We start from the raw sequence: 23,271 nt of genomic DNA, 5'->3' as shown, positions 1-23,271 counted from the left end.
AAGGTGGAAAATAATGTAGGGGCAATAACACATCCCTGCTTGACACCTGATTCCACCTTAAATGGGTCACTTTGGGAGCCTTTGCTGTCCAAGACTGCTGCCATCATGTCATCATGGAGGAGCCAAAGGATGTTCACAAATTTGTCAGGGCACCCAATTTTTTGGAGAATTGTCCAGAGAGCGCTGCAATTCACTGTGTCGAATGCCTTTGCAAGGTCGATGAATGCCATGAACAGAGGTTGGTTTTGTTCCCTGCATTAGTCTTGGAGCTGTCGTGCAATGAAGAGCATGTCCACTGTTCCTCTGGAGGGGCAGAAGCCATTCTGGGATTCTGGGAGGGTGTCTTCTGAGACAGGGAGAAGGCGGTTTGCAAGGATTCTTGTGAGGATTTTCCCAGCAGAGGTTAGAAGGGAGATACCTCGATAGTTCCCGCAGTCTGTTCTATCCCCTTTCTTGAAAAGGGTGTTGATGGTGGCATCCTTGAAGTCTGCTGGGATTTTATCGGTCACCCACACCTTTTCAATGAACTGGTGGGTTGTTGTATCAGTTCAGGTCTACCTGCTTTGAAGATTTCAGCAGGAATCTCATCAGGTCCGCTGGCTGTGTTGTTCTTTTGTTGGCTGATGGCATTGCTAACTTCTTCCAAACTAGGCAGTGCTGCAAGCTTATCCCTGGTTTGTTGTTGCGGGATTTGTGAGAGGGTCTCTTCGGCCACATTGGAGCTGCGATTCAGCAGGTTCTGGTAGTGCTCTTTCCAACGTAGTGCAATTGATGTTTTGTCCTTCAGAATTTTGGTTCCATCTGATGAGAGTAGTGGCCATGGTTTCTTGGTCCATAAATGATCTTTGTGGCTTGGAAAAATCCCTGAGCGTCATGGGTATCTGCAAGGTGTTGGATTTCTTCAGCCTTCTTTGTCCACCAGATGTTCTTGAGTTCTCTGGTCCTTCTTTGGACCTCAGCTTTTGCACTGGCATAGATCTTTTTCTTGGCAGCACAGTTGGTGTCTCTCTGCCATGTTTGGAAGGCTTTCCTTTTGTTATAAATTAGCTGCTGGATCTCTTTGTCGTTATCATCAAACCAGTCTTGATGTTTCTTAGTTTGGTATCCAATGGTTTCTTCGCAGGCTGTGATGATGGAGGTCTTCAGTTTGTTCCAATGTTGCTCAACATTTTCGGGGTGTTCTGTGGATAGATGATCCTTGAGTGTTGTTTGGAGAAGGGCTTGTTTGGAGGGCTCCTGAAGGGCTTGGGTGTTCATTTTACGCCTTGTTTTTCTTCCTTGGAGTCTGCGTTTGGAGATGATCTTGATAGCCATCGTGGATCGGATTAACCTGTGGTCCATCCAGCAGTCATCAGCACCTGTCATGGCACTTGTGAGAAGCCCATCGCGGCGGTCTCTGGCACGTGTAATTACATAGTCCAAGAGGTGCCAATGCTTTGACCGGGGTGCTTCCATGATGTCTTGAGCTTGTTTTTCTGGCGGAAGAGCGTGTTGGTGATGACAAGGTTGTGCTTTCCGCATTTGGTGAGAAGCAAGATGCCATTCAAGTTGCTGTTTCCGACCCCATCAGGCATGTAGCCGAGGGGGGGGGGGCCTTGAGGCGCTTCAGCCCCCCCCCCCGAAATTCTCAGGTTGGTCCTTGAGAAGGCCTTACATTTATTATTTAAACTATTATGTTTATTCATTTCATGATTCGATCACCATGCTCAATATATCCCATATGCATGGGGGTATTTGGATAACGATACAAATGGACTCAGCCCCCCCCCCCCCGAACCAAAATCCCAGCCCCTCCCGAAACAAAATCCTGGCTACGGGCCTGGACCCCATCTTTTCCTATGATCCCTGGCCACAGGTCGGAGTCCTGTTCGACTCTTGCATTAAAGTCCCCCAGGAGGATGAATCTCCGATAGGACAGTGTCCAGCTGACCATAAAAATTTTCCTTGATGTCTTCGTTAGCATCTAAAGTTGGAGCATAGGCACATATTGTGGTTGCCTGTTGGTTTTTGGCAAGGTTAATTCGGAGGGTTGAGTGTCGTTCATTGATGCCAGTGGGTGCTTCAGTCAGGTGCTTCACCAGGTCATTTCTAATAGCAAAGCCAACTCCATGTATTCTTCGCTCTTCTTCAGGCAGTCCCTTCCAGAAGAAGGTGTAGCCTCCTTTTTCTTCCTTCAGCTGTCCCTCTCCTGTTCTCCGGGTCTCCTGAAGGGCTGTTATGTAGATCTTAAAGCGTCCCAGCTCCCTTGCAATGATAGCAGTCCTGCGTTTGGGGCGTTCGCTGTCAGTGTCTTCCAACAGTGTCCGTACATTCCATGTTCCAAAGTTCATTTTTCTTTTTTGGCCGCAGAGTGGTGACCCCTCTGGATGTGGCAGTCCAGTCAGGGTAAGAAAGGCAGACTATGTTTAGGGCACCTTTTCTAGCCTCTTCCCCGTGTGGGGTGAGCAGAGCGGATCCTAAAAAGGGCTGCTCAGTCATGGATACAGCTGCCGGGCTACTCAACTGCCTCGGTCCTTAAGGTAGAACGACTGAGTCCATATCCACCACGCATGTGCCAGTCTGTGACTAGGGGCTTCCAGATTTCACAGTCCTGCCCCCGTCGCCACTTGCTGATCGCCATGGGACTTTTTTGGTTTGTTTTTATTTTTCTTGGAAGACGCTTGTGTGTGATTTTTTTTAATGTGTGGAGGTCGGTGCACGGCCGGTCAACACACAGTCTTCACAGAATGAGGTCCCAGTAGTGGTGTGATTAACACAATGAGAGTGGCTTCTCAGTCTGTTGCAGCCTTCTTCTGCCTTCACAGCCATTGTAACTTGTATCATGTTATCATCCCCCTGCTCTGCCGTTGAGGTCTTTGGGTCTTCGGATTGTGCTTGGTCTGGAACTTCCCCTGCGGCCACTCCTGGGAGTGCATGATTCCAGTGGTTGTGCCTGCAGGTTCATCAGAACATGCAAGCCCCCTCACTACGGCAAGGTGACAATCCATCGAGGGGGACCACAATTAAAGGGAGATGTTGACAAACTGAAATATGTCCAGAAGAGGGTCTGGAGAACAAGCGGCTTATGAGGAGCGGCTTAAAGAGCTGGGTATGTTTAGCCTGCAGAAGAGAAGGCTGAGAGGAGACGTGATGGACATGTATAAATATGTGAGGGGAAGTCATAAGGAGGAGGGAGCAAGCTTGTTTTCTGCTGCCTTAGAGACTAGGACCCAAAACAATGGTTTCAAACTACAGGAAAGGAGATTCCACCTGAACATTAGGATGAACTTCCTCACTGTGAGAGCTGTTCAGCAGTGGAACTCTCTGCCCTGGACTGTGGTGGAGGCTCCTTCTTTGGAGGCTTTTAAGCAGAGGCTGGATGGCTATCTCTTGGGGGTGCTTTGAATGCCATTTTCCTGCTTTTTGGCAAGGGTTTGGACTGGATAGCCCATGCGGTCTCTTTTAGCTCCATGAATCTATGATTCTAAAGAGTAAAAACCCTTCCTGTCTTCCATTGCATTCAAACTAAGGATATACATCTTCTGTTTTTACCTAAAAGTTTGGCCCCATTGACCCTTGGTGATCTGTTCCATGCAAGGTGGAAAAAGTTAGTTGATGAGAAAATCCTGAACCTTGGACTCCCATGAAATACCATCCTAACTATGGGCTACCCAAAAACCAAAGAAAACATACAATAGCATTTCTGGGACACTGACCTGCAAACTATCTAAACACAGCTTCTATTCGCCAGAGAACTTCCGGGTGAGCCATGATGGCGGCAGGACGGGTTCTCTGTGAGTTCCAGCGAACCACCGCTTGGTAGGCGATCGGGTTTGAGCTTTTAGCTCCCCTCTTCTCGTGGATCGAGGCGAGAAGGGACGCAAGGCCCCCAGCACCCGTTGATCCGAGCCTCTAGGGATCGGAGGTGTACGGGTCCGGGAGAAGCACGGGGATCGCGGATCGCAAAAGCGGCAGCGGGCGGACGCCCGCATTCACTGCCGACCGGGCTCATTTTTAAAGTGAAAGAAGATAGAAGCTAGCAGAGAAGCGACCAAGTAAAGAGTGAGTTCTTCCTCTAATCGGCGTTACAACCGGGTTCAGTAAGATCAATATAAGAAATTAGCACAAGATCCTAAATATACATAATGTCGGATGTGGTATTGGACAATATCTAAATATCTAAATATTGTGATTAACTCTGTCTCTACCAGACCATATGGGAGATTGGTTTGTCCAAAAAAAAAAAAACTTTTTATAATAAGTGAAGTTTTGAAATTACTGCGCATGAAAAAGGAAGAAATTAAGTCAAACTAAACTAAGATTGAGACCAACGAAGCAAGCATAACCCACCCAGATTCTGTGCGAAGTGACCTTGAAATCTTATGTGTTGTGTCTACGGCGCTCCCTGGAGAAACAAATCAACAGCTGCTCTAATCGGGAGCGCAGGGAGACGTGGAAACAGCCAGCAACCCTTACATAGGCGGATTTCAAGTGAGGATATCCGGCAGAAGAAGGGCGGAAGTGGCTGCTTGCGACGCCACTGTGGGCGGAAGCACATCCTGAACCCGGTGCACTGAAGGAAAACTCCGTAAGGAACAGAAACACAAACAGAACAAAGGGAATTGTGCATACTAACAGAACTTAATAACCCCTATGGTAAAACAGAAGGGACAAAGTATTATAGTGCATGATTTATAAGGTGACTTCTGTAAGGAAGCCCAGATAAAATTGGACAAACAAACCACTCAACAAAGAGAAATATGTGAGGAACTTCTAGAAAAAAGAATTTAGAGAAGAGATGGGACTATTGAAAAAGGAAATGATGAAGACAAATAAGGAGATTAATAATTTAAAAATGGAAAATATGAAATTAGTCAAACAACAAAATACCCTACAAAAAAAGATGGAGGATTTCGAACAAAAAAACGAAAAAATTGAGAAATTAGAAGAACTACAGGAGAAGCTTGAACAAAATGAGAGGGAGTTTCAACTACGTTTCCGAAACGTGCAGGAGGAGGCAAAAGAAGACATTCGCCAGTTGATAATTAAGATGTTAGCTAATCTCTTAAAACGGACAGAAGAAAATATGGACAATGAGATCGACAAAACCTATCGAGTTCAAACTAATTTTTCCAGAAGAAACAAAGTGGCGAGGGATATTATTGTCCACTTTGTAAAAAAAAGGATAAGGGATGAGATCCTAATTCAAAACAGTCGAAACCCAATGTACCACAAGGGCAAAAAAGTAATCGTATTAAAAGAATTCCCTCAGGCAACATTAAACAGAAGAAGGAAGTTCTTTTTCCTGACAGATGAACTGAAACGGTTGAGAATAAGATTCCATTGGGAGAAAAAAGAAGGTATAATGGTCACATATAAAGAGGAAAAACACTGGTTAACTTCAGAAGATAAGGCTAAAGATTTTTACAAGAGGTATATAAAGGGAAAAAGTGAAACACCCTCTGAATCCACTCCCCCCTCAGTGAAAAGAAAGAAAGCTAAAAGAGCGAGATACCATTCGGAGGAAAAACAGAAATTCAAAACGGATTCATTCTACAAATTAGTAAATGTGACAGATGAGGGAGAAGAAGAGGGATCGGAAGAAGAAGAAGAAAGAGATACGAAGGAAGTAGAAGTAGAGGAAGAGGGAAGCGTGTCGGAAAAAGAACAGGAATCGGAGGATGACAAAGCGCGGATGACACCAGTCAACCCCCATGAAAATGATGACGAGTAAGAATGTAGTTCTAACCCATTTAAGAATCTATTCTAACAACATAAACGGCTTGAACTCCCCAATTAAAAGAAGGAATTTAATGTCCCAATTGGGAAAAAAGAATTTTGACATTACGGCTTTACAAGAGACCCACATTGCAGCTAAACATAGTATACATTTGGTGAATAGGAAAATTGGAAGAGAATTCATTTCATGTGATTCAATTAAAAAGAGGGGTGTGGTATTGTACATCAAGGAAAAAATCTCACCTACACTCCAATTTAAAGATATGGAGGGCAGATATATAGCGGTAACAATAGTAGTTGATCACCAGATTATTCTTGTCTGTAATATATACGCCCCGAATGGACCAAAAACAAAATTTATAAGAGATTTGAGGAAACAGATTTCTGAGGTAAAATTCGACCATTTGATTCTTTTAGGAGATTTTAATGGAATTTTGGACTCCGACTTAGACACTAGCAAGAAAACTAAGAGTAGGAATTACGAAAAAGCGAGACTTCTCCCAAACAACTTTATAAAATTGAAAGAGGAATTTGATCTACATGATGCCTGGCGCTACCATAACCAAACTGAACGTGATTATACATTTTATTCGGATAGACACAAAACCTGGGTAAGAATCGACATGATATGGCTTTCTAATTCACTATGCACCAGAATAGAAGAGGTAAAAATACAACCTCGTGACAAATCAGATCATTGCCCTGTCACCATTAAAATAAATAAAAGTAGAAATAGTTACAAATGGAGAATGGATGAAAATTTATTGAAACTAGAGGCAGATATAATTAAAAACAAGAAGTTAGTGAAAGAGTTTTTTGAACTGAATAATACACCAGATATAAAAGAACAAATAATGTGGGACGCTTTTAAAGCCGTATTGAGAGGACATTTGATTCAACAAAAAGTGGAGAAAAACAGAAAGAAGTATAAAAAATTAGAAGATGTTATGAAAGTAATAAGGGGACTGGAAGACCAATTGAAAAAACACCCGTCAAACACGGAAAAAATAAAGGAGTTAAAACTTTGGAAAGATAAGAAAACAACAATAGAACTAGAGGATATGGCAAAACAATTAAAATATATAAAACAATACAATTTTGAAAACGCGAATAAACCGGGAATCTGGCTTGCAAGAAAATTAAGGAAAAATAAACAGCAACAATATATATCTAAGATAATCAGGGAGGGGAAAACATATGTAACGGATGAGGAAATCCTAGGGGTATTTAGAGAGTTTTTTGTGGAACTGTATAAAAAAGAGGAGATAAATCCTGAAAAAATATCCCAATATTTAGGTGAGTTGCAACTCCCCAAAATAACAGAGCAACAGAGAGAAAGTTTAAATAGAGAGATAACAACAGAAGAAATTAGAAAAGTGTTAAAAACAATGAAACCAAACAAGGCACCGGGACCAGATGGTTTTCCAGTAAGTTTCTACAAGGTATTACAGGAGGAGTCTATACCGCATTTACAGGAAATTATGAACAAGGTGTTAGTTGTGATGAACCATGGGCCTTGTAGTCCTGCTCAGGACATTGTAATCCCTGATGAAGATGAAAACTTGGGTTTTTTACCTTCCCAGTCTGAACTGGATTCCTCTCAGCCAGATCTTTCCCAGGCAGATCTGGAAACCTTGCACCTGCAAGAAAGTTGTGCCCCAGAAGTATGTCAAACAACCCCAGAGCCTACTTCTCCCGTGTTCTTGCGCCGGGAGTTTTGTAAACAACAGAGAAGTTTGGATTCAGCTTCGCGCAGGAGTGCGAGGATAGCAGCTAAGAATGTTGCCAATTAACATTGGTTCTCGTGAGAATCTTTAAGGAGTTTAACATCTGGTCTCAGAGTTTAGCTTTCGTTTCTGATTCCCAGAGAACCGCTTTGGTGAGAAAGTTGGACTCTATATAGGTGTTTTGCCCGCGTAGCAACTTCGCGGAGTCAATTCGTCAGCCTACGGAGCGAGTTGTGTCTGGACAGCGCGCTCCGATTCAAGCCTCGTTTCAGCTCAAGCCTTGCCTTGCTATCCAGCCTTCGCCTTGCTTCCCAGCCTTTGTTTACCGACGGACTTTGCCTTGTTTCCCCGGACTAATCCTTGCCTTGTTTCACGGATTTTACCAAGTTATTCCACGGACCTTGTTCTTGTTCTTAGTTACCTTGTTTCACGTTCAAGCCTTGTTTCAAGTATCAAGTTATTTCCTAGCCACGCTCAAGTTTTATGGACTAAAGGACCTTGTCATCTCCCCTCACTTTGCTTGGCAAAGTGAGTGTTTCGGTTATTGGATTACAACTTTGGACCTTAATATTTCTTATTGGACATTGCTTTTTTGGACTAATTCTGACCTTTCCTGAAGGGTCTAATTCTGGACTATTTTCTATACTTGTTTTTATTAACTTTATATATTCCTTCAATAAAGATATTAGTTAGATTCTGGCCTCTGTGTATGGTTATTGGTGCCTCTGCCGCCTGGGTCGTGACAGTTTGACTCCGCCACCCATAAGCACCAACTAACCGAGGCCAGGATGTCTACCGGAGCCGCGCCGGCTGGACAGCCGCTCAGCTACACCATCAGCAAGGACGAAGTGGACCGCATCCGTGACAGACTCAACGCGCAGGATGGAGAAATAAAAGGGTTGAGGGAGCGCGGAGTTCGCCTCCCGGCCATGGCGTTGCCTACCAAGTTTTCTGGAGAAGCTGCTAAGGTTCATGTTTTCCGCCGCCAATGTCAAGCTTATCTAGAGGCCCGTGATGCCGAGTTTCCCCAAGAAGACATCAAGGTGGCGTGGGTCTACAGTCTTCTAGACGGACCAGCGGCTAGCTGGGCGACGGCCCTGTTTGATCAAGCCTCCCCCCACCTAAGTTCAGCACAACGCTTCTTGGATCACCTTAAGGAGACCTGGGGAATCGAGGACAATTTGGAGGCAGCCGGTCACAAACTCCGGCGCCTCCTTCAAGGAGACAGACCCATGTCTCAGTACATAGCCGAGTTCCGCGTGCTGGCCCACAACACCGGCTGGAACGATGTAGCCCTCAGAGGACAATTTCGGGAGGGTCTCAACATTGAAATGCTGGAAGAAATCTCCAAGGTGGATCCTCCCCAGACCCTCGAGGCACTCATTGATCAATGTTTACGGGCTGAAGTCATGATTGCCAACAGGAAACAATGGGTTCGAGGCCAGGGCGGTAGAGCCGGGGCAAAACCCCCCGCTCCCGCCAGTGTTCAGCCACGTCCGGTGTGGAGACCCCCGCCGCCAACCCCATACCCCAGAGGAGGCGAGGAGGTGCCGATGCAGTTGGGCAATGTGCGTCCCAGACTAGATGCCGCCGAGAAGGCCCGTCGTCAACGCTTGAACCTCTGCTGGTACTGCGGGAACGGGGGCCACTTCGCCAGAGAGTGCCCAGCCAAGGGGAAGCCTGCTGCCCGGCTTGCGGCGGCGTCCTCCACGGAGTCGAAGGCGTCTGAGCCGACTGGCACACAGCCGGCGGGGGAAGCCAACGACCGGGTGTAGAGAGGCTCGCCAACCCGGTCAAAAAATCCATCCAAGAGCCGCCAACCGGGGTCCTGTTCCTTCTCGTGGTCACATTATGGTCAGCAAAAAGGGGACCCGTCATGATCCACGCCATGATAGACTCTGGAGCTACCAACAATTTCATCGATAGAGAGTATGCCGACTCTCTGGGATTACAATATCATGATTTCAAGAATGCCCGTGTGGTGCAAGCCATAGACGGCCGTCCCCTCAAGACGGGGCCCGTAAGCCAGTGGTCGGAACCCACCAGGATGTGGATAAGGGAACATATGGAAGAGATTTCCTTCTTTGTTACCGAGGTTCCCCATTTCCCTGTGATTTTGGGAATTCCATGGCTGACACTCCACGACCCTAACATCTCCTGGTCCAACAGAGAACTGCAGTTTGCTTCACCGTACTGCCAAAACCATTGCCTCGTAGCCAAGGTATGCCATGCCACAGACTCCGAGCCCATTATCACCTTGCCAAAGAAGTACTCCGAGTATTGGGATGTATTCAATGAGAAAGAAGCCGAGAAATTACCCCCACATAGACCTTATGACTGTGCCATTGACCTGGTGGAGGGGGCCCCGATCCCGCGAGGGCATCTCTACTCCCTGACTGAACCAGAGCAAGAAGCTCTCAGGGAATTCTTAGAGACAAACCTTCGCAAGGGGTTCATCAGACCCTCTCAATCCCCAGCCGCCTCCCCAGTGATGTTTGTGAAGAAGAAGTCAGGGGAATTACGCTTGGTGGTGGACTACAGAGCATTGAACAATATCACCAAGCGGAACAGCTATCCCCTGCCCTTAATCTCGGATCTACTGGACCGACTTCGAGGAGCCAAGGTCTACACCAAGCTGGATCTTCGGGGGGCTTATAATCTAGTTCGCATCAGAGAAGGGGACGAGTGGAAGACCGCCTTCCAGACTAAATTCGGATTATTCGAGTCCCGAGTTATGAATTTCGGTTTATGCGGAGCTCCCGCAACGTTCCAGCATTTTGTCAACGATATTTTTCAGGACTATCTAGACAGATTCTTGATAATCTACCTGGACGATTTTTTGGTGTTTTCCAGATCACAATCAGAACATGAGAACCACGTCAAAATGGTGTTGCAACGACTGCGGGATCATGGACTTTATGCCAAACTAGAAAAATGCGCTTTTGATCTACAAGAGGTAGATTTCCTTGGCTACCGCATCTCGCCTCTAGGGCTTTCCATGGATCCAGCCAAAGTTTCAGCAGTATTGGAATGGCGGGCGCCAACTAACAAGAAAGAGGTGCAGCGTTTCTTGGGGTTCGCGAACTACTACCGCAAGTTCATTCCAGATTTTGCCCGCTGGTCCGACCCCATCACTAGCTGCATCCGTGGAAAGCAGCCTTTCCGCTGGACTGATCAAGCAGAGAAAGGGTTCCAGCAACTGAAGAAACTATTCACCTCCCAGCCAATTCTACAGCACCCAAATCCTGGAACCCCTTTTGTGGTGCAAGCGGACGCCTCTGATGTGGCAATTGGGGCTGTACTCTTACAACCGGTGGGAGATCACCTCCACCCCTGTGCCTTTTATTCTCGTCAACTAACCACACCAGAGAGGAATTACACCATTTGGGAAAAAGAACTACTGGCCATAAAGGCAGCCTTTGAAACTTGGAGACATTGGCTAGAAGGGGCCAAATTCCCCATTGAAGTCCACACTGATCATCGTAATCTAGAACATCTAAGAACTGCCCGCAAACTAAATCAGAGGCAGCAACGTTGGGCTTTATTCTTTGAACGTTTCAACTTCCAGATCCATTATGTGACCCCAGCTCAAACCAAGCAAGCAGACGCCCTGTCACGTAAACCGGAATACGCGGCAGGACGCAAGGAGACCTTTGAATCCCAACTGCTACAACCTGAGAACTTTGCCACGCTCACAGTGGGGAACACCAAATCCAGTCCCATTGGTTCAACTTCCCCTACTCCAGGACCCATCTGTGCTCAAGAAATCAGGGCTAGTCAGCAAGCAGATGCCTGGGCGCAGGACCAACTTCGCCAAGGTCTGCATTTTCCCTTTTCGCTTAAAGATGGGCTGCTCTGCTATAGAAATCATGTTTATATCCCACCCGGACCGGGCAGGGAAAAAGCGCTTCGTCTGTGTCATGACTGCAAACCAGCAGGACACTTCGGACTATTTAAAACCATGCATTTGATCCTAAGAGATTTTTGGTGGCCCAAGATCCGCAAGGATGTGGAAAAATATGTCAACACCTGCCCAGTATGCCAGCGCTCCAAGATACGAAGGGAGAAGCCCTCAGGGCTTTTGCACCCCCTTCCTACCCCATCTCGCCCATGGGAAATAATTTCCGCGGATTTCATCACTGACCTACCACCTTCCTGTGGATTCACCACGATCTTAGTGGTGGTGGACCTATTCACCAAGTTAGCCCATTTCATTCCCTGCGAAGGCCTCCCCACGGCCAAAGAAACTGCGGATCTATTTCTTCAGCATGTTTTCAGACTACATGGATTGCCCAAGAGTTTAGTCACAGACCGTGGATCTCAATTCACCTCTCGTTTTTGGAAGGCACTACAAAAACTACTGGGCATAGACTCTCGCTTATCTTCAGCTCATCATCCCCAAACAGATGGGCAAACGGAGCGCACCAATGCCACTTTGGAGCAGTATCTTCGCTGTTATGTAAACTACCAACAGGACAATTGGGCTTCTCTGTTACCACTGTCTGAGTTTGCCTACAATAATGGGGTTCAAGCTTCTACAAAAGAAACGCCGTTCTTTGCAAACTACGGTTTCCATCCACGTTTCTTTCCCCCTGTCATTGAAACTTCAGAAGTTCCCGCAGCAGAGGATTGGCTGCAGGAACTCACAGCGGTGCAACAACTTTTGCTCCAGCAACTGGACCAAGCCAAGGAGGACTATAAACGCCACGCTGACAAACACCGCCAGCCGGGCCCCGAAATCAAGGTAGGAGATCGGGTTTTTCTGTCCACTCGCTTTCTGCCCTCCCACCGCCCATGCCGGAAGTTAGATGCCCGTTTCATTGGCCCCTATCCAGTGGTGGCGCAATTAAACCCCGTGACTTTCAAACTCCAACTTCCGCGTTCAATGCGCATTCACCCAGTGTTTCACCGTTCCCTGCTCCTTCCGGCGGATGGTGTGCGACCTGATACAGACCAACCGGCCCCCCCTCCTGTTTTGATGAATGGGGAGGAGGAGTTCGAGGTTGAGGACATTTTGGATTCTCGCTTTCATCGCCGCCGCCTACAATATCTCATTGACTGGGTGGGTTTTGGGCCTGAGGAACGCTCTTGGGAAGACGCCTCCACAGTCCATGCTCCTGATCTAACCCGTCGCTTCCATCTGACCTATCCCACCAAACCGCGACCTCGCGCCTCGGGGAGAGGACCCCAGGTTGGGAGGGGCCCTGAGGAGGGGGATAGTGTGATGAACCATGGGCCTTGTAGTCCTGCTCAGGACATTGTAATCCCTGATGAAGATGAAAACTTGGGTTTTTTACCTTCCCAGTCTGAACTGGATTCCTCTCAGCCAGATCTTTCCCAGGCAGATCTGGAAACCTTGCACCTGCAAGAAAGTTGTGCCCCAGAAGTATGTCAAACAACCCCAGAGCCTACTTCTCCCGTGTTCTTGCGCCGGGAGTTTTGTAAACAACAGAGAAGTTTGGATTCAGCTTCGCGCAGGAGTGCGAGGATAGCAGCTAAGAATGTTGCCAATTAACATTGGTTCTCGTGAGAATCTTTAAGGAGTTTAACATCTGGTCTCAGAGTTTAGCTTTCGTTTCTGATTCCCAGAGAACCGCTTTGGTGAGAAAGTTGGACTCTATATAGGTGTTTTGCCCGCGTAGCAACTTCGCGGAGTCAATTCGTCAGCCTACGGAGCGAGTTGTGTCTGGACAGCGCGCTCCGATTCAAGCCTCGTTTCAGCTCAAGCCTTGCCTTGCTATCCAGCCTTCGCCTTGCTTCCCAGCCTTTGTTTACCGACGGACTTTGCCTTGTTTCCCCGGACTAATCCTTGCCTTGTTTCACGGATTTTACCAAGTTATTCCACGGACCTTGTTCTTGTTCTTAGTTACCTTGTTTCACGTTCAAGCCTTGTTTCAAGTATCAAGTTATTTCCTAGCCACGCTCAAGTTTTATGGACTAAAGGACCTTGTCATCTCCCCTCACTTTGCTTGGCAAAGTGAGTGTTTCGGTTATTGGATTACAACTTTGGACCTTAATATTTCTTATTGGACATTGCTTTTTTGGACTAATTCTGACCTTTCCTGAAGGGTCTAATTCTGGACTATTTTCTATACTTGTTTTTATTAACTTTATATATTCCTTCAATAAAGATATTAGTTAGATTCTGGCCTCTGTGTATGGTTATTGGTGCCTCTGCCGCCTGGGTCGTGACATTAGTAGAGGGGGAGATCCCGGACTCTTGGTCCCAAGCCGACATAGTTGCTATCCCAAAAGAAAATGGCACCTTAACTGATTTGAGAAACTTCAGACCAATTTCCCTTCTTAATTCAGACTATAAAATTTTCACAACAGTACTCGCAAACAGATTTAAAGAATTTTTACAAAATTGGATCGGCCCCGAACAAAAAGGCTTCTTACCAGGTAGAAATGTTAGTGAAAATCTAAGATGTATAGTTGATATTATCGAGTATTATGAATGTCACCACGAGAAAGAAGTGGCTTTATTAGCCATAGATGCGGAAAAAGCGTTCGATAATTTGAATTGGACCTTTTTTAAATTATTATTGAAAGAAGTAGATATAGGATACCAATTTTCGAACGCTATTGAGGCAATTTATAACAAACAGGAGGCGAGTTTATTGATCAATGGACAATGGACAAGGCCCTTTAAGATAGAAAAGGGAACAAGACAAGGATGCCCTTTGTCCCCACTTATTTTCATTTTTGCATTGAACACCCTAATTATAAACATTTGTAAAGACCATGGGCTAAAAGGAACAAAGATAAGAGGCCAAGAGTATAAGATCCGTGCCTTCGCGGACGATATAATTTGTATAATTGAAGAACCAAAACACCAAATAAACAACTGGATTACCAAAATAGAAGAATTTGGAAAATTAGCAGGATTAAAAATAAATAAATTAAAATCAAAAATTTTGACTAAGAATATCACTAAGCAAAACCAAGTAAAACTACAAGAAATCACAGGTATAAATGTAACATCGAAACTTAAATACCTGGGTATTACGTTAACAGCGAAGAACTCTCAATTATTAAAGAACAATTACCAAGTAAAATGGAAGGCTATTCAAAAAGACCTGGAACAGTGGAAGTTTATGAACATTTCTTTATTAGGCCGAATAGCAGTTATCAAGATGAATGTTTTGCCAGAGTTATTATATTTATTCCAAAATCTACCAATTATCAGGAACATAAAAATTTTTACCGAATGGAATAGAGACATATCAAAATTTATATGGAAAAATAAAAGACCAAGGATTAGATACACAGTGTTGACTGACGCGAACAACAGAGGGGGTTTTGGAATGCCGAACCTAAAATTATATTACGAAGCATGCGCCCTAAAATGGGTTAAAGACTGGATTAATTTGACAGATGAAAACATCTTGACATTGGAAGGGTTTGACCTCCGCAGGGGTTGGCACGCTTATTTATGGCAAGATAAGAGACTGGTAGAAAAGAACTTCGGCAACCACTTTATTAGGGCCTCACTAATAAAAATATGGGAAAGGTACAAAAATTTTTGCTATAGCAAAACGCCCCTGTGGGTTTCATCACTGGAAGCGAGTCAAAGATATATTCTAGGCTGGAAAGTCTGGCCAAGATATAAGGATATATTTAAAAAGTCTGAAGGCGTATACACAATGAAAAATATAGAAGAATTGAGAGTTAAATTTAGGAACTTAACTTGGTTTCAGTATGCCCAACTTAAAGAACAATTTAAAAAAGATAGTCATAAGGGATTTTGTGAAAAGGAAGAAAAATGGGATAGAATATTACAAATTAGAAGGAATGAAATATCGAAGATCTATGATCTTTTATTGGAATGGTCCACAGAAACCGAATCAGTTAAACAATGTATGACTAACTGGGCAAGGAACATCGGTCGTCCAATAAAATTTGAGGAATGGGAACTAATCTGGAACAAGAAATTAAAATATACATATGCTTGGGACTTAAAGGAGAATTGGTTAAAAAATTTTCACAGGTGGTATATGACTCCTAAAAAATTGGCAATGATGTATAAAAATTATGGGAATAGATGTTGGAAATGTAAAACACATGAAGGTTCTTTTTACCACCAATGGTGGTCCTGTGAAAAAGTCCAAAAGTTTTGGAGAACAATTCATGAAGAATCTCAAAAAATATTGGACAAAAAATTTCTTATAAAGCCGGAATTATACTTACTAGGTATTGTAGACACCTCAATAGGGTGGAACACAAATGATGATAAACTTTTTACATATGTTTCAACAGCGGCCAGAATAACTCTAGCCAAACAATGGAAGTCTGAACAGATTCCAGAGCTGGAGCAGTGGATGGAAAAGATAGTCGAAATAAAAAATATGGACAAACTAACCTGGCATTTGAAAGAAATTCGAGGAAAACCAATAAAGAAGACAAATTGGGAAAAAGTTGATATGTATCTTCAACAGAGATATACGTAGAAACGAACCGGGACATTGAAAGAAAGTTAATTGAAAGTTAAAAGCACAATGCCGATAGAAGAGGGAAGAACGGAAGTTTTTGTACTGTAACAGCCCCCTCCCTTACCTTCCTTCCCCCCCCCTCCCCCTAACCCTGACTTTTTTTTTTCTCCTCTTCCCCCCCCCTCCTCACATCGTTTATCCTCACTGGAATTCCTCGTTTTTAACTTGTCTTGTATGTTTCACTATTTGCAAATTATTCAATAAAAATTAGTTAAACACAGCTTCTATTCTACCAGTCTTCAAAGACAATGGAAAGGCACTTCTTCCCATAGAGTACTTAGGCGACCTAATTATCCTGACCACTGCATGCTTCTTTTGATTTTTTTTAATGTCCCTCTTCCCATCTTTGCTCCTCTCTGGACTCAGTTCTAACATCAGTGAAGATTTCAAACACTCCCACCCATGTTTCAGTCAGGCTTTTCCTTTTACGTTTTTATTTGATATATTTTACGACTCACCATGGTACAAAACAAGAAACTATGCTGAAGGTAGCAGTGCTACCAGTAGGATCTCCCATGTAAAACAAGCATTGCCCTAGAAGCCACATGAAATGTGCCAAACAGCTTCAGGACAGCAGCAGTAGGTGGAGGTGACACTGGCAGAGGATCTCTCAAATACAATGACAATTATACTAGCTATGATGCCTCTGTACAGAAAGAGGCGTGGTAAACCCTTTTGAATGTCTTTTACCATGAAAACCTTATGATGAGAAAACACAAAATAAAACAAAAGATAGGGTCAGAAGATGAAACTTCCAGATCTGATGATACTCAGCAAGCTCCTAAGTTGCAGCAGAGAACAACTACAAGTAACACTGTGACTAATGACACAACTGGACTCAAGCTGAATGGACATTCAACTGTTTACATGGCTAGAAGCAAAGGAAAGTCTGAAGCTGAATGATACATATTATAAAATCATGGAAAATGAGAAATATGAATATGGCGAATCTAGACATAGTAAAGCAATAACTAGAACCTGTAAACATCACAATTCTCAGAGTGACTAAGCCCCAAGTATATTTTAAGTTAGATAGTTGCACAGTGTCTTACCCAGGAAACAAAACTATAAGAATAAATGGGGTGGCATTAAAATCAGTCACAGTATATAATGAAATTATAATATCAGGGAAAACCCATCTATATAATCACAGTTCAGTTTATGTTCAAAATACAGAGGCAGAAGAAGAAGAAATTAAAAGATTATTTGATGAAATCTAGAGGGGAAAATGATTACATACTAAAACAGAACTTTAAAATCATAGGAACTTGGAATCAGAGCAGAATGATAGAATCATAGAGTTGGAAGAGGACAATATCCATCCAGTCCAGTATCCTTCCATCTACAAATACACAATCAAAGCACTCCCAACATATGGCCATCTAGGCTCTTTTTAAAAAAACTTCAGAGATGGAGACTCCACCATTCTCTGAGGTAGTGTATTCCACTGTCAAACAGCTTATTGGATTACAGGATAATTTGTTCAAAGATCAAGAAATGATACAGTTGATTGATTGATTGATTGACTGAGTTTTGAATGGCCAACAGTTCATTGCAAACACCTTCTTCAAGAAACCCAAGGGGTGACTGATAAAATGGATATGACCTGATAGCCAATATAGAAATCAAATATATTATGTAATGGGAAAGAATCTAAAGAAGGCCCAGTTCTTTTGCAAAAGCAAGACCAGGAGCAGATTGTAGCATAGGTCATGAGCAGCTTGTGTGTGTGTGTGTGTGTGTGTGTGTGTGTGTGTGTGTGTGTGTGTGTGTGTAAAACCAAAGAAGAACACAAAACAACCACTGTGCCAAAATACAACCTGAAGAATATCCTTGTATAACTTAAAGACAATGTAAAAATCAATTTGCTCTACTGACCAGAAGCCAAAGGAACTCTAGAATAAAGACAGGAATACTGACAAGGAGGAAATAGAATGACACTATCTTCAGCCAAAAAAAAAAAGTAAAGCCTTAATGGATGATCGATGTAACTATTCAAGTAATTAGGGAAAGAAAGGAGACAGAAACGGGGTCAGAATTCTGAATACAACTATCCAGGGACAAATAGAACTACTAGAATGATTAATGCAGAAAAAAGAAGATGACAATAAAAAGTAAGAATAGAAGACATCTTCTAGAAGATCAGAAATCAAAGGGAATTCAAGAGTGGGGATGCTATACAATTAGAAGGAGAACACATTGCATGGCCACATACATAGAAAATGACAATGGAAATAATACAGTGAAGAACTATATAAAATGTCCTATGTTTGGCATCCAAAGGTCTCAAATCTGTACTGTCAGCACAATATGAGAACTGGAAATTAAAATGGAAAACTGAAGTTGGGAACATAAAGAGAATTCTCAGCTTGGCTTCAATGCCAGAAGTAGCAGCATGGGATAATATTTCCTATTTTATTCAAGCCTCCCGTGATGTGTTCCAAACATACTAAAACCTAGAAGTCTTTTTTATATTTCTAGATAAAGTTTTATCTGGCAGGCAAAACTTCTTACAATTTTGATTGCCTGTAACCCAGCTAATCACCCTATTACCAACAAATCTTGCAGATAGAGGGCCGTCACCACCTTGATTTGAATCTATCCATTTGTAATGCAGTCTTCCTATTGCCTTCTACCTTACCAAGATTTATTGTCTTTTCTAGTGAACCATGCCTTCTCATGATATGGCCAAAGTACAACAGTCTCATTTTTAATCATCTTGGATTCTATGGAGAGTTCAGGCTTGATTTGCCATATAACTCCTTTGCTCTAAGACCCATTTGTTTATCTTTCAAGTAGTCCAGGGTATTTACATAACTCTTCTCCAGCATCACATTTCAAATGAGATTATTCTCTTCCTATCAGTCTTCTTCATTGTTTAACTTTCACAACCATATGTTAAAACCAGAAATATGATCTGAAAACCTGGTTTTTTCAAACCATTTTTAATTAAGAAGAACATCAAAGTGAGCCCCTACCGCTTTTTATTCCAACACTTTGCACCTTATCGCTATACCATTGCACTAGAAGTTATAATGCATTGCACCTTGTTAACCTTATTCCTTGCCCTTAGTCTGAAGATTGAAGTACCAGGGCATTGAACATGTTTTAATTGTTTTTAAATTGTTGTAGTAGTATGCTTTTTTTTGATGTATTTATTTATGTATGTATGTATTTATTTATTGTTTGGATTTGTTTTTACTGTTGTATTTTTATATTGTTTGGGCATGGTCCCTTTGTAAGCCGCCCTTGGGGAGATGGGGCGGGATATAAGAATAAAGTATTATTATTATTATTATTATTATTATTATTATTATTATTATTATGGCATGGATATATCTGACTTTGGCATCCAATGATATATATTTGCAGTTTACTTTTTGTGTGTGTCAGGAGTGACTTGAGAAACTGCAAGTCACTTCTGGTGTGAGAGAACTGGCTGTCTGCATGGACATTGCCCAGGGGAAGCCCAATTTTTTTTGATGTTTTTACCTTCCTTGTGGGAGGCTTCTCTCATGTCCCCGCATGGAGCTGGAGCTGATAGAGGGAGCTCACCCACGCTCTCCCAGGGTTGGATTCGAACCAGTAACCTTCAGGTCAGCAACCCAACCTTCAAGTCATCAGTCCTACCGGCACAAGGGATTAACTCACTGCACCATCAGGGGCTCCAGTTTACTAATTATAACTACCTATAATTTTCAAATGTTACACGACAGCAGGAGAAGAGCATTAAGGACGTCAAAAACGGTTATTAGGCACATACAACACAACTATTGAAAAAGGTCTTTTCTCCCTTTTGACAAGAACTGAGTTATCCTAGTTTGTCTTGAAACACACTAAAAATAAATCAACCAAAACAAAACAGCAGAACTTGCTGTTTAATGGGAGCCCACAGCAAAGCATAAACAGAGGCATATTTGTATTGGGGCCAATGGTGTTTCTATCAAGCTGCCCTCACAGCTCTTAAAAATGTCATATTTACCATAAATCATGAACTACTATCTCAAGAGAATGAAACCATTCTTACTCCAAGAGCTTATTGAAAGCACCACTTTCTTCGGAGAAGAAACTATGCATAGAAAATGTGCAAATAAGTAAATAAATACATTAAACTAAATCAGACACCCCTTTTGTTAAACTACTAATGCTAAATGTTAGATTTCTGTGTGCTAGGATTAAGTCTGCCTATGAATTGATTAGAATAGCACTATATTTACAAGCAAAATAGGACACTATTTATTTGATGTCTTGGTATGCACTTGGTATGCATATGCAAGAAAGCAAATAAAATGCAAGCCAATTTTAGCAAACTCATTCGTAATCTGGTTTGTTTGAAGTTCTCAGGAGTCAAAAAAGTAAAGATAGTTTGCTTCAGAGAAAGAAACCTTAATTTACTTACATGGTCTGAAAAAGTTCCGAACAGCTGGAGCCTCTCGATTATAATGTATGCAGATGCTGTGTTTGATTTAGCCTTCCCTCATTCTCCACCCCAAACCTTGGCATTAAAATCGCTGCAAAACTTGAGCTTGATAAGTAATTTCCTGGTTTCCCTTTTACGAAACTCTCTAACTATGTGAGAGAGAGTCACTGGTCCTCTCTGACACTGGAGGAATGCATAGCAGGTTGTGTGCCTTGCAACTGATAGTGAAGATGGTCTGAAGACAGAGAGGAGGAGAGATTCTCTCTGATAATCCTCTTTCCCTGCTGAAAACTTACAATATCCTCTGACTCAGCCCTAGATGCATATTTCAGCAATAACATCAGAACAAACAATTGTTGCAGATAAATTATAGCATGTCATGTGAAGTATGCTGACTTTGTCATGCTAAGGATACTTTGCACAGCTTTCAGAATGATGTTCATAGAGTTTCTTTCCAGTGTGAATGTGTGTCAATGTACAAATCTTCTACAATTCAATTCCAAAGCAAGAGGGATGGCTTGCGATATACAGCAATGCATACTGTTCAGGGATGAGTAACTTCGAGGTAAATGCAGAATTCACCTGAGAAAACTAGACAAATGGCCCAGGGCTTCTGAGAACATCTGGAAATTAATCCCTATTCCAGGAAGAATTTTGAACCCGATTCCTGACTTTAAGTATGATTCGCAGCTTCAAGTTCTCTGAGCCTTCTTGAGAGGAGGCTCTCTCCACACTCTTCTGTCTTCCACAGAATTGTACAAAGAGTAGGAGAAAGAGCTTACTATGTTAGAAGTGGCACAGATTTGATAGCCCAGGTTACATGTCCAGGAATCAAAACATACAGACATAGTCTGTTTTAGCATTTCAAAGCTCTATTTCAAACATCTTTTGTTTCGACTGGTCACTCTAATAAGGCCCAAGTATACCTCGCCTCCCCAAAGGACAGAGTTTACCTAGCAAGCTTTTGTCCATGAAAGGAATTAATGTGCAGACGAGCTGCCCTAGGTCTTCTGGAGAAAAGGTGACATACAAATGCAACAAAGAAACAATAATAATTCAACATACACAAGAACTTGCTAGATGATTATCATTACTCTCAGTTCAAACAGTTTGGCTGAATGATAAAAAATAAGACAAATGGCATATAAGGTGGCAAGATGTAGGGAATACAAGTCAGGTGAAGCTGTTATTGAGCCAAAATTTAGGGGTTCTCCTCTGAATTAGGGAGACTCAATGCCTTCCGGTTGCAGGTTCGAAAATCCTGGCAAGTGGGAGGCGCTACAGATCAATTTGCCCCGTTCCCCCAATAATCTCACCCTAGAGCTGTGAAGAGAGATGACAGAGTTGATATTTATTCAAGTCAGCTGACACGGATGTCAAAACGCAATCATTCGCCGAAGTGACATGTCACATAACACATTACAATGCTTTTTATAACATAAAACAGGGTAGTCAACAGGGCAGCCCTTCAGACCGGCCTCATGCTGATTGGTTGTTGCTAACAGCAGGAGGGGGAGGCAGAGGAGCGCCGACCAATCAGAAAGCCGGTGCCATTTTGGCCCCTCGGCCAGTCAGGAGCAGGGAGGCGGGCCGGGCGGGAAACAATGAACCGGGGATGGTTTTTTAGTGAATTTAAGTGATTCATGGAGGATGTAATGGCTGGTGAGATCCCCTGGGGTTCTCAAGCCAACCCCACTGCAGAAGTGGGAATATATATCTGTGTCTGGCAGAAACGCCAGAATCTGGTTTCCTAAAGGCTGAATATTGAAACAAATGGGTGAGGCTTTTGACAGTGGGATGAGCTAGGTGTGTAGACAAAGGAGTGAGACGGTTTTGGGTAATCTCCACTTTCCAGGGTGGAGTGTTTTACCCCAGTGGAATGTGGTAATCCTGTCCAAAGGCACTCTACCTTGAGTGGCCAGGCTCCGAGGCTCAAGGGAACAGCCATTCCTTATTGTTCATGCAAAATGTCTTGATTGAAACCTTTTAAGTGTGTGCGATTATGTGCCTTGATGACAAAACACTGGGGTCATGCCAAGGTGACATTTCATATTTTAAAAGTTCATATATGAGGCATTTTGGGAAGGGAGATATATAGAAATACATAGAATACATTCATAGAACTGGAAATCATATTGCCCACTCCCACTCACCCAAAGGTCCAGAATGAGTTCATTAAATTTCATAGGAAAGTCCAGAATCCAAGGGAAAAGACAAGGGGTTTCATTTGAATGTCCACAGCATGGTCAAGCAAGCCAGCAAGGAGGAGCCGATGGAGACTTTGATCATAGCCTGGGCAAGCCAGTTACACCCAGGTCAATACATGTTTGGCCAGATTTCACAGCGAGGTCACTTTGCTTCAATATATATATATATATATATATATATATATATATATATATATATATATGGAGGAAAAGACATTGCACAAGGAAATAATATTGGAAATGTGTGTCAAAGGGGATACAGGAAAAGCAGAAAGATAAGCAGAAGAATGTATTTCAAATTTTTGAGAAATAAGGGCAAGATTGTAAAGCATGTGGTTTAAAATTGGCTTTTTCCTTTGCTAACTCTTTTGTCTGGATAAACAAAAAGGGAGTGCTTTTGTTTGTGAGTCACTGGTTCAGGAAAGGATTAGGAGAGTTGTTATCTCTTGCCTCAGGCTAAAAGGTCAAACACCTTTTGTGCCGGGATTTTAGTAAATCACAGTAAACTCCAGTAAAATATCCCAGTTACCTTCTGCTATAAATATATGAAATATAGGACATAAAGCCTTGATTTTTTAACTATATTTTACAAAGTCCTGGGGGGGGTCACCTCGATCACAAAGCCAGACAGGCATTCTTGGTTCACGAGTAACACAGTTTCTGTGTCAAAAATAGTTATTTATTTACAGTAGAGTTCCAGTTATCCG

At 43.0% G+C, this 23,271-nt stretch overlaps 2 protein-coding genes across 3 annotated transcripts in view; one reads left to right on the top strand and one right to left on the bottom strand.

Moving 5' to 3' along the window:
- The window catches only part of c1qtnf7 (C1q and TNF related 7), a 102,886-nt gene that overhangs the window by 41,733 nt on the left and 37,882 nt on the right, over positions 1 to 23,271 (bottom strand). The window contains exon 1 of one of the 2 annotated variants that reach the window (XM_003227664.4): positions 20,337 to 20,665. The exons of the other annotated variant lie outside the window; for it this stretch is intronic. The gene's annotated coding sequence lies outside the window, so the exon portion shown is untranslated. Of the gene's footprint in view, positions 1 to 20,336; positions 20,666 to 23,271 lie in introns of those variants that run through there. 2 annotated transcript variants of the gene reach the window in all.
- Positions 4,883 to 23,271, top strand: part of LOC134299561 (uncharacterized) — an 89,997-nt gene continuing 71,608 nt past the window's right edge. Inside the window, exon 1 of the mRNA XM_062982731.1 lies at positions 4,883 to 5,709. Within this exon, the coding sequence (XP_062838801.1) occupies positions 4,883 to 5,709 (827 nt within the window). The remainder of the gene's footprint in view (positions 5,710 to 23,271) is intronic.

This window comes from Anolis carolinensis, chromosome 5 (assembly GCF_035594765.1).
Source record: "Anolis carolinensis isolate JA03-04 chromosome 5, rAnoCar3.1.pri, whole genome shotgun sequence".
In the NCBI taxonomy this organism is placed as follows: Eukaryota; Metazoa; Chordata; class Lepidosauria; order Squamata; family Dactyloidae; genus Anolis; species Anolis carolinensis.
Note: the sequence above shows the minus strand (reverse complement) of the source record. Positions and strands in the feature narration are given on the sequence as shown.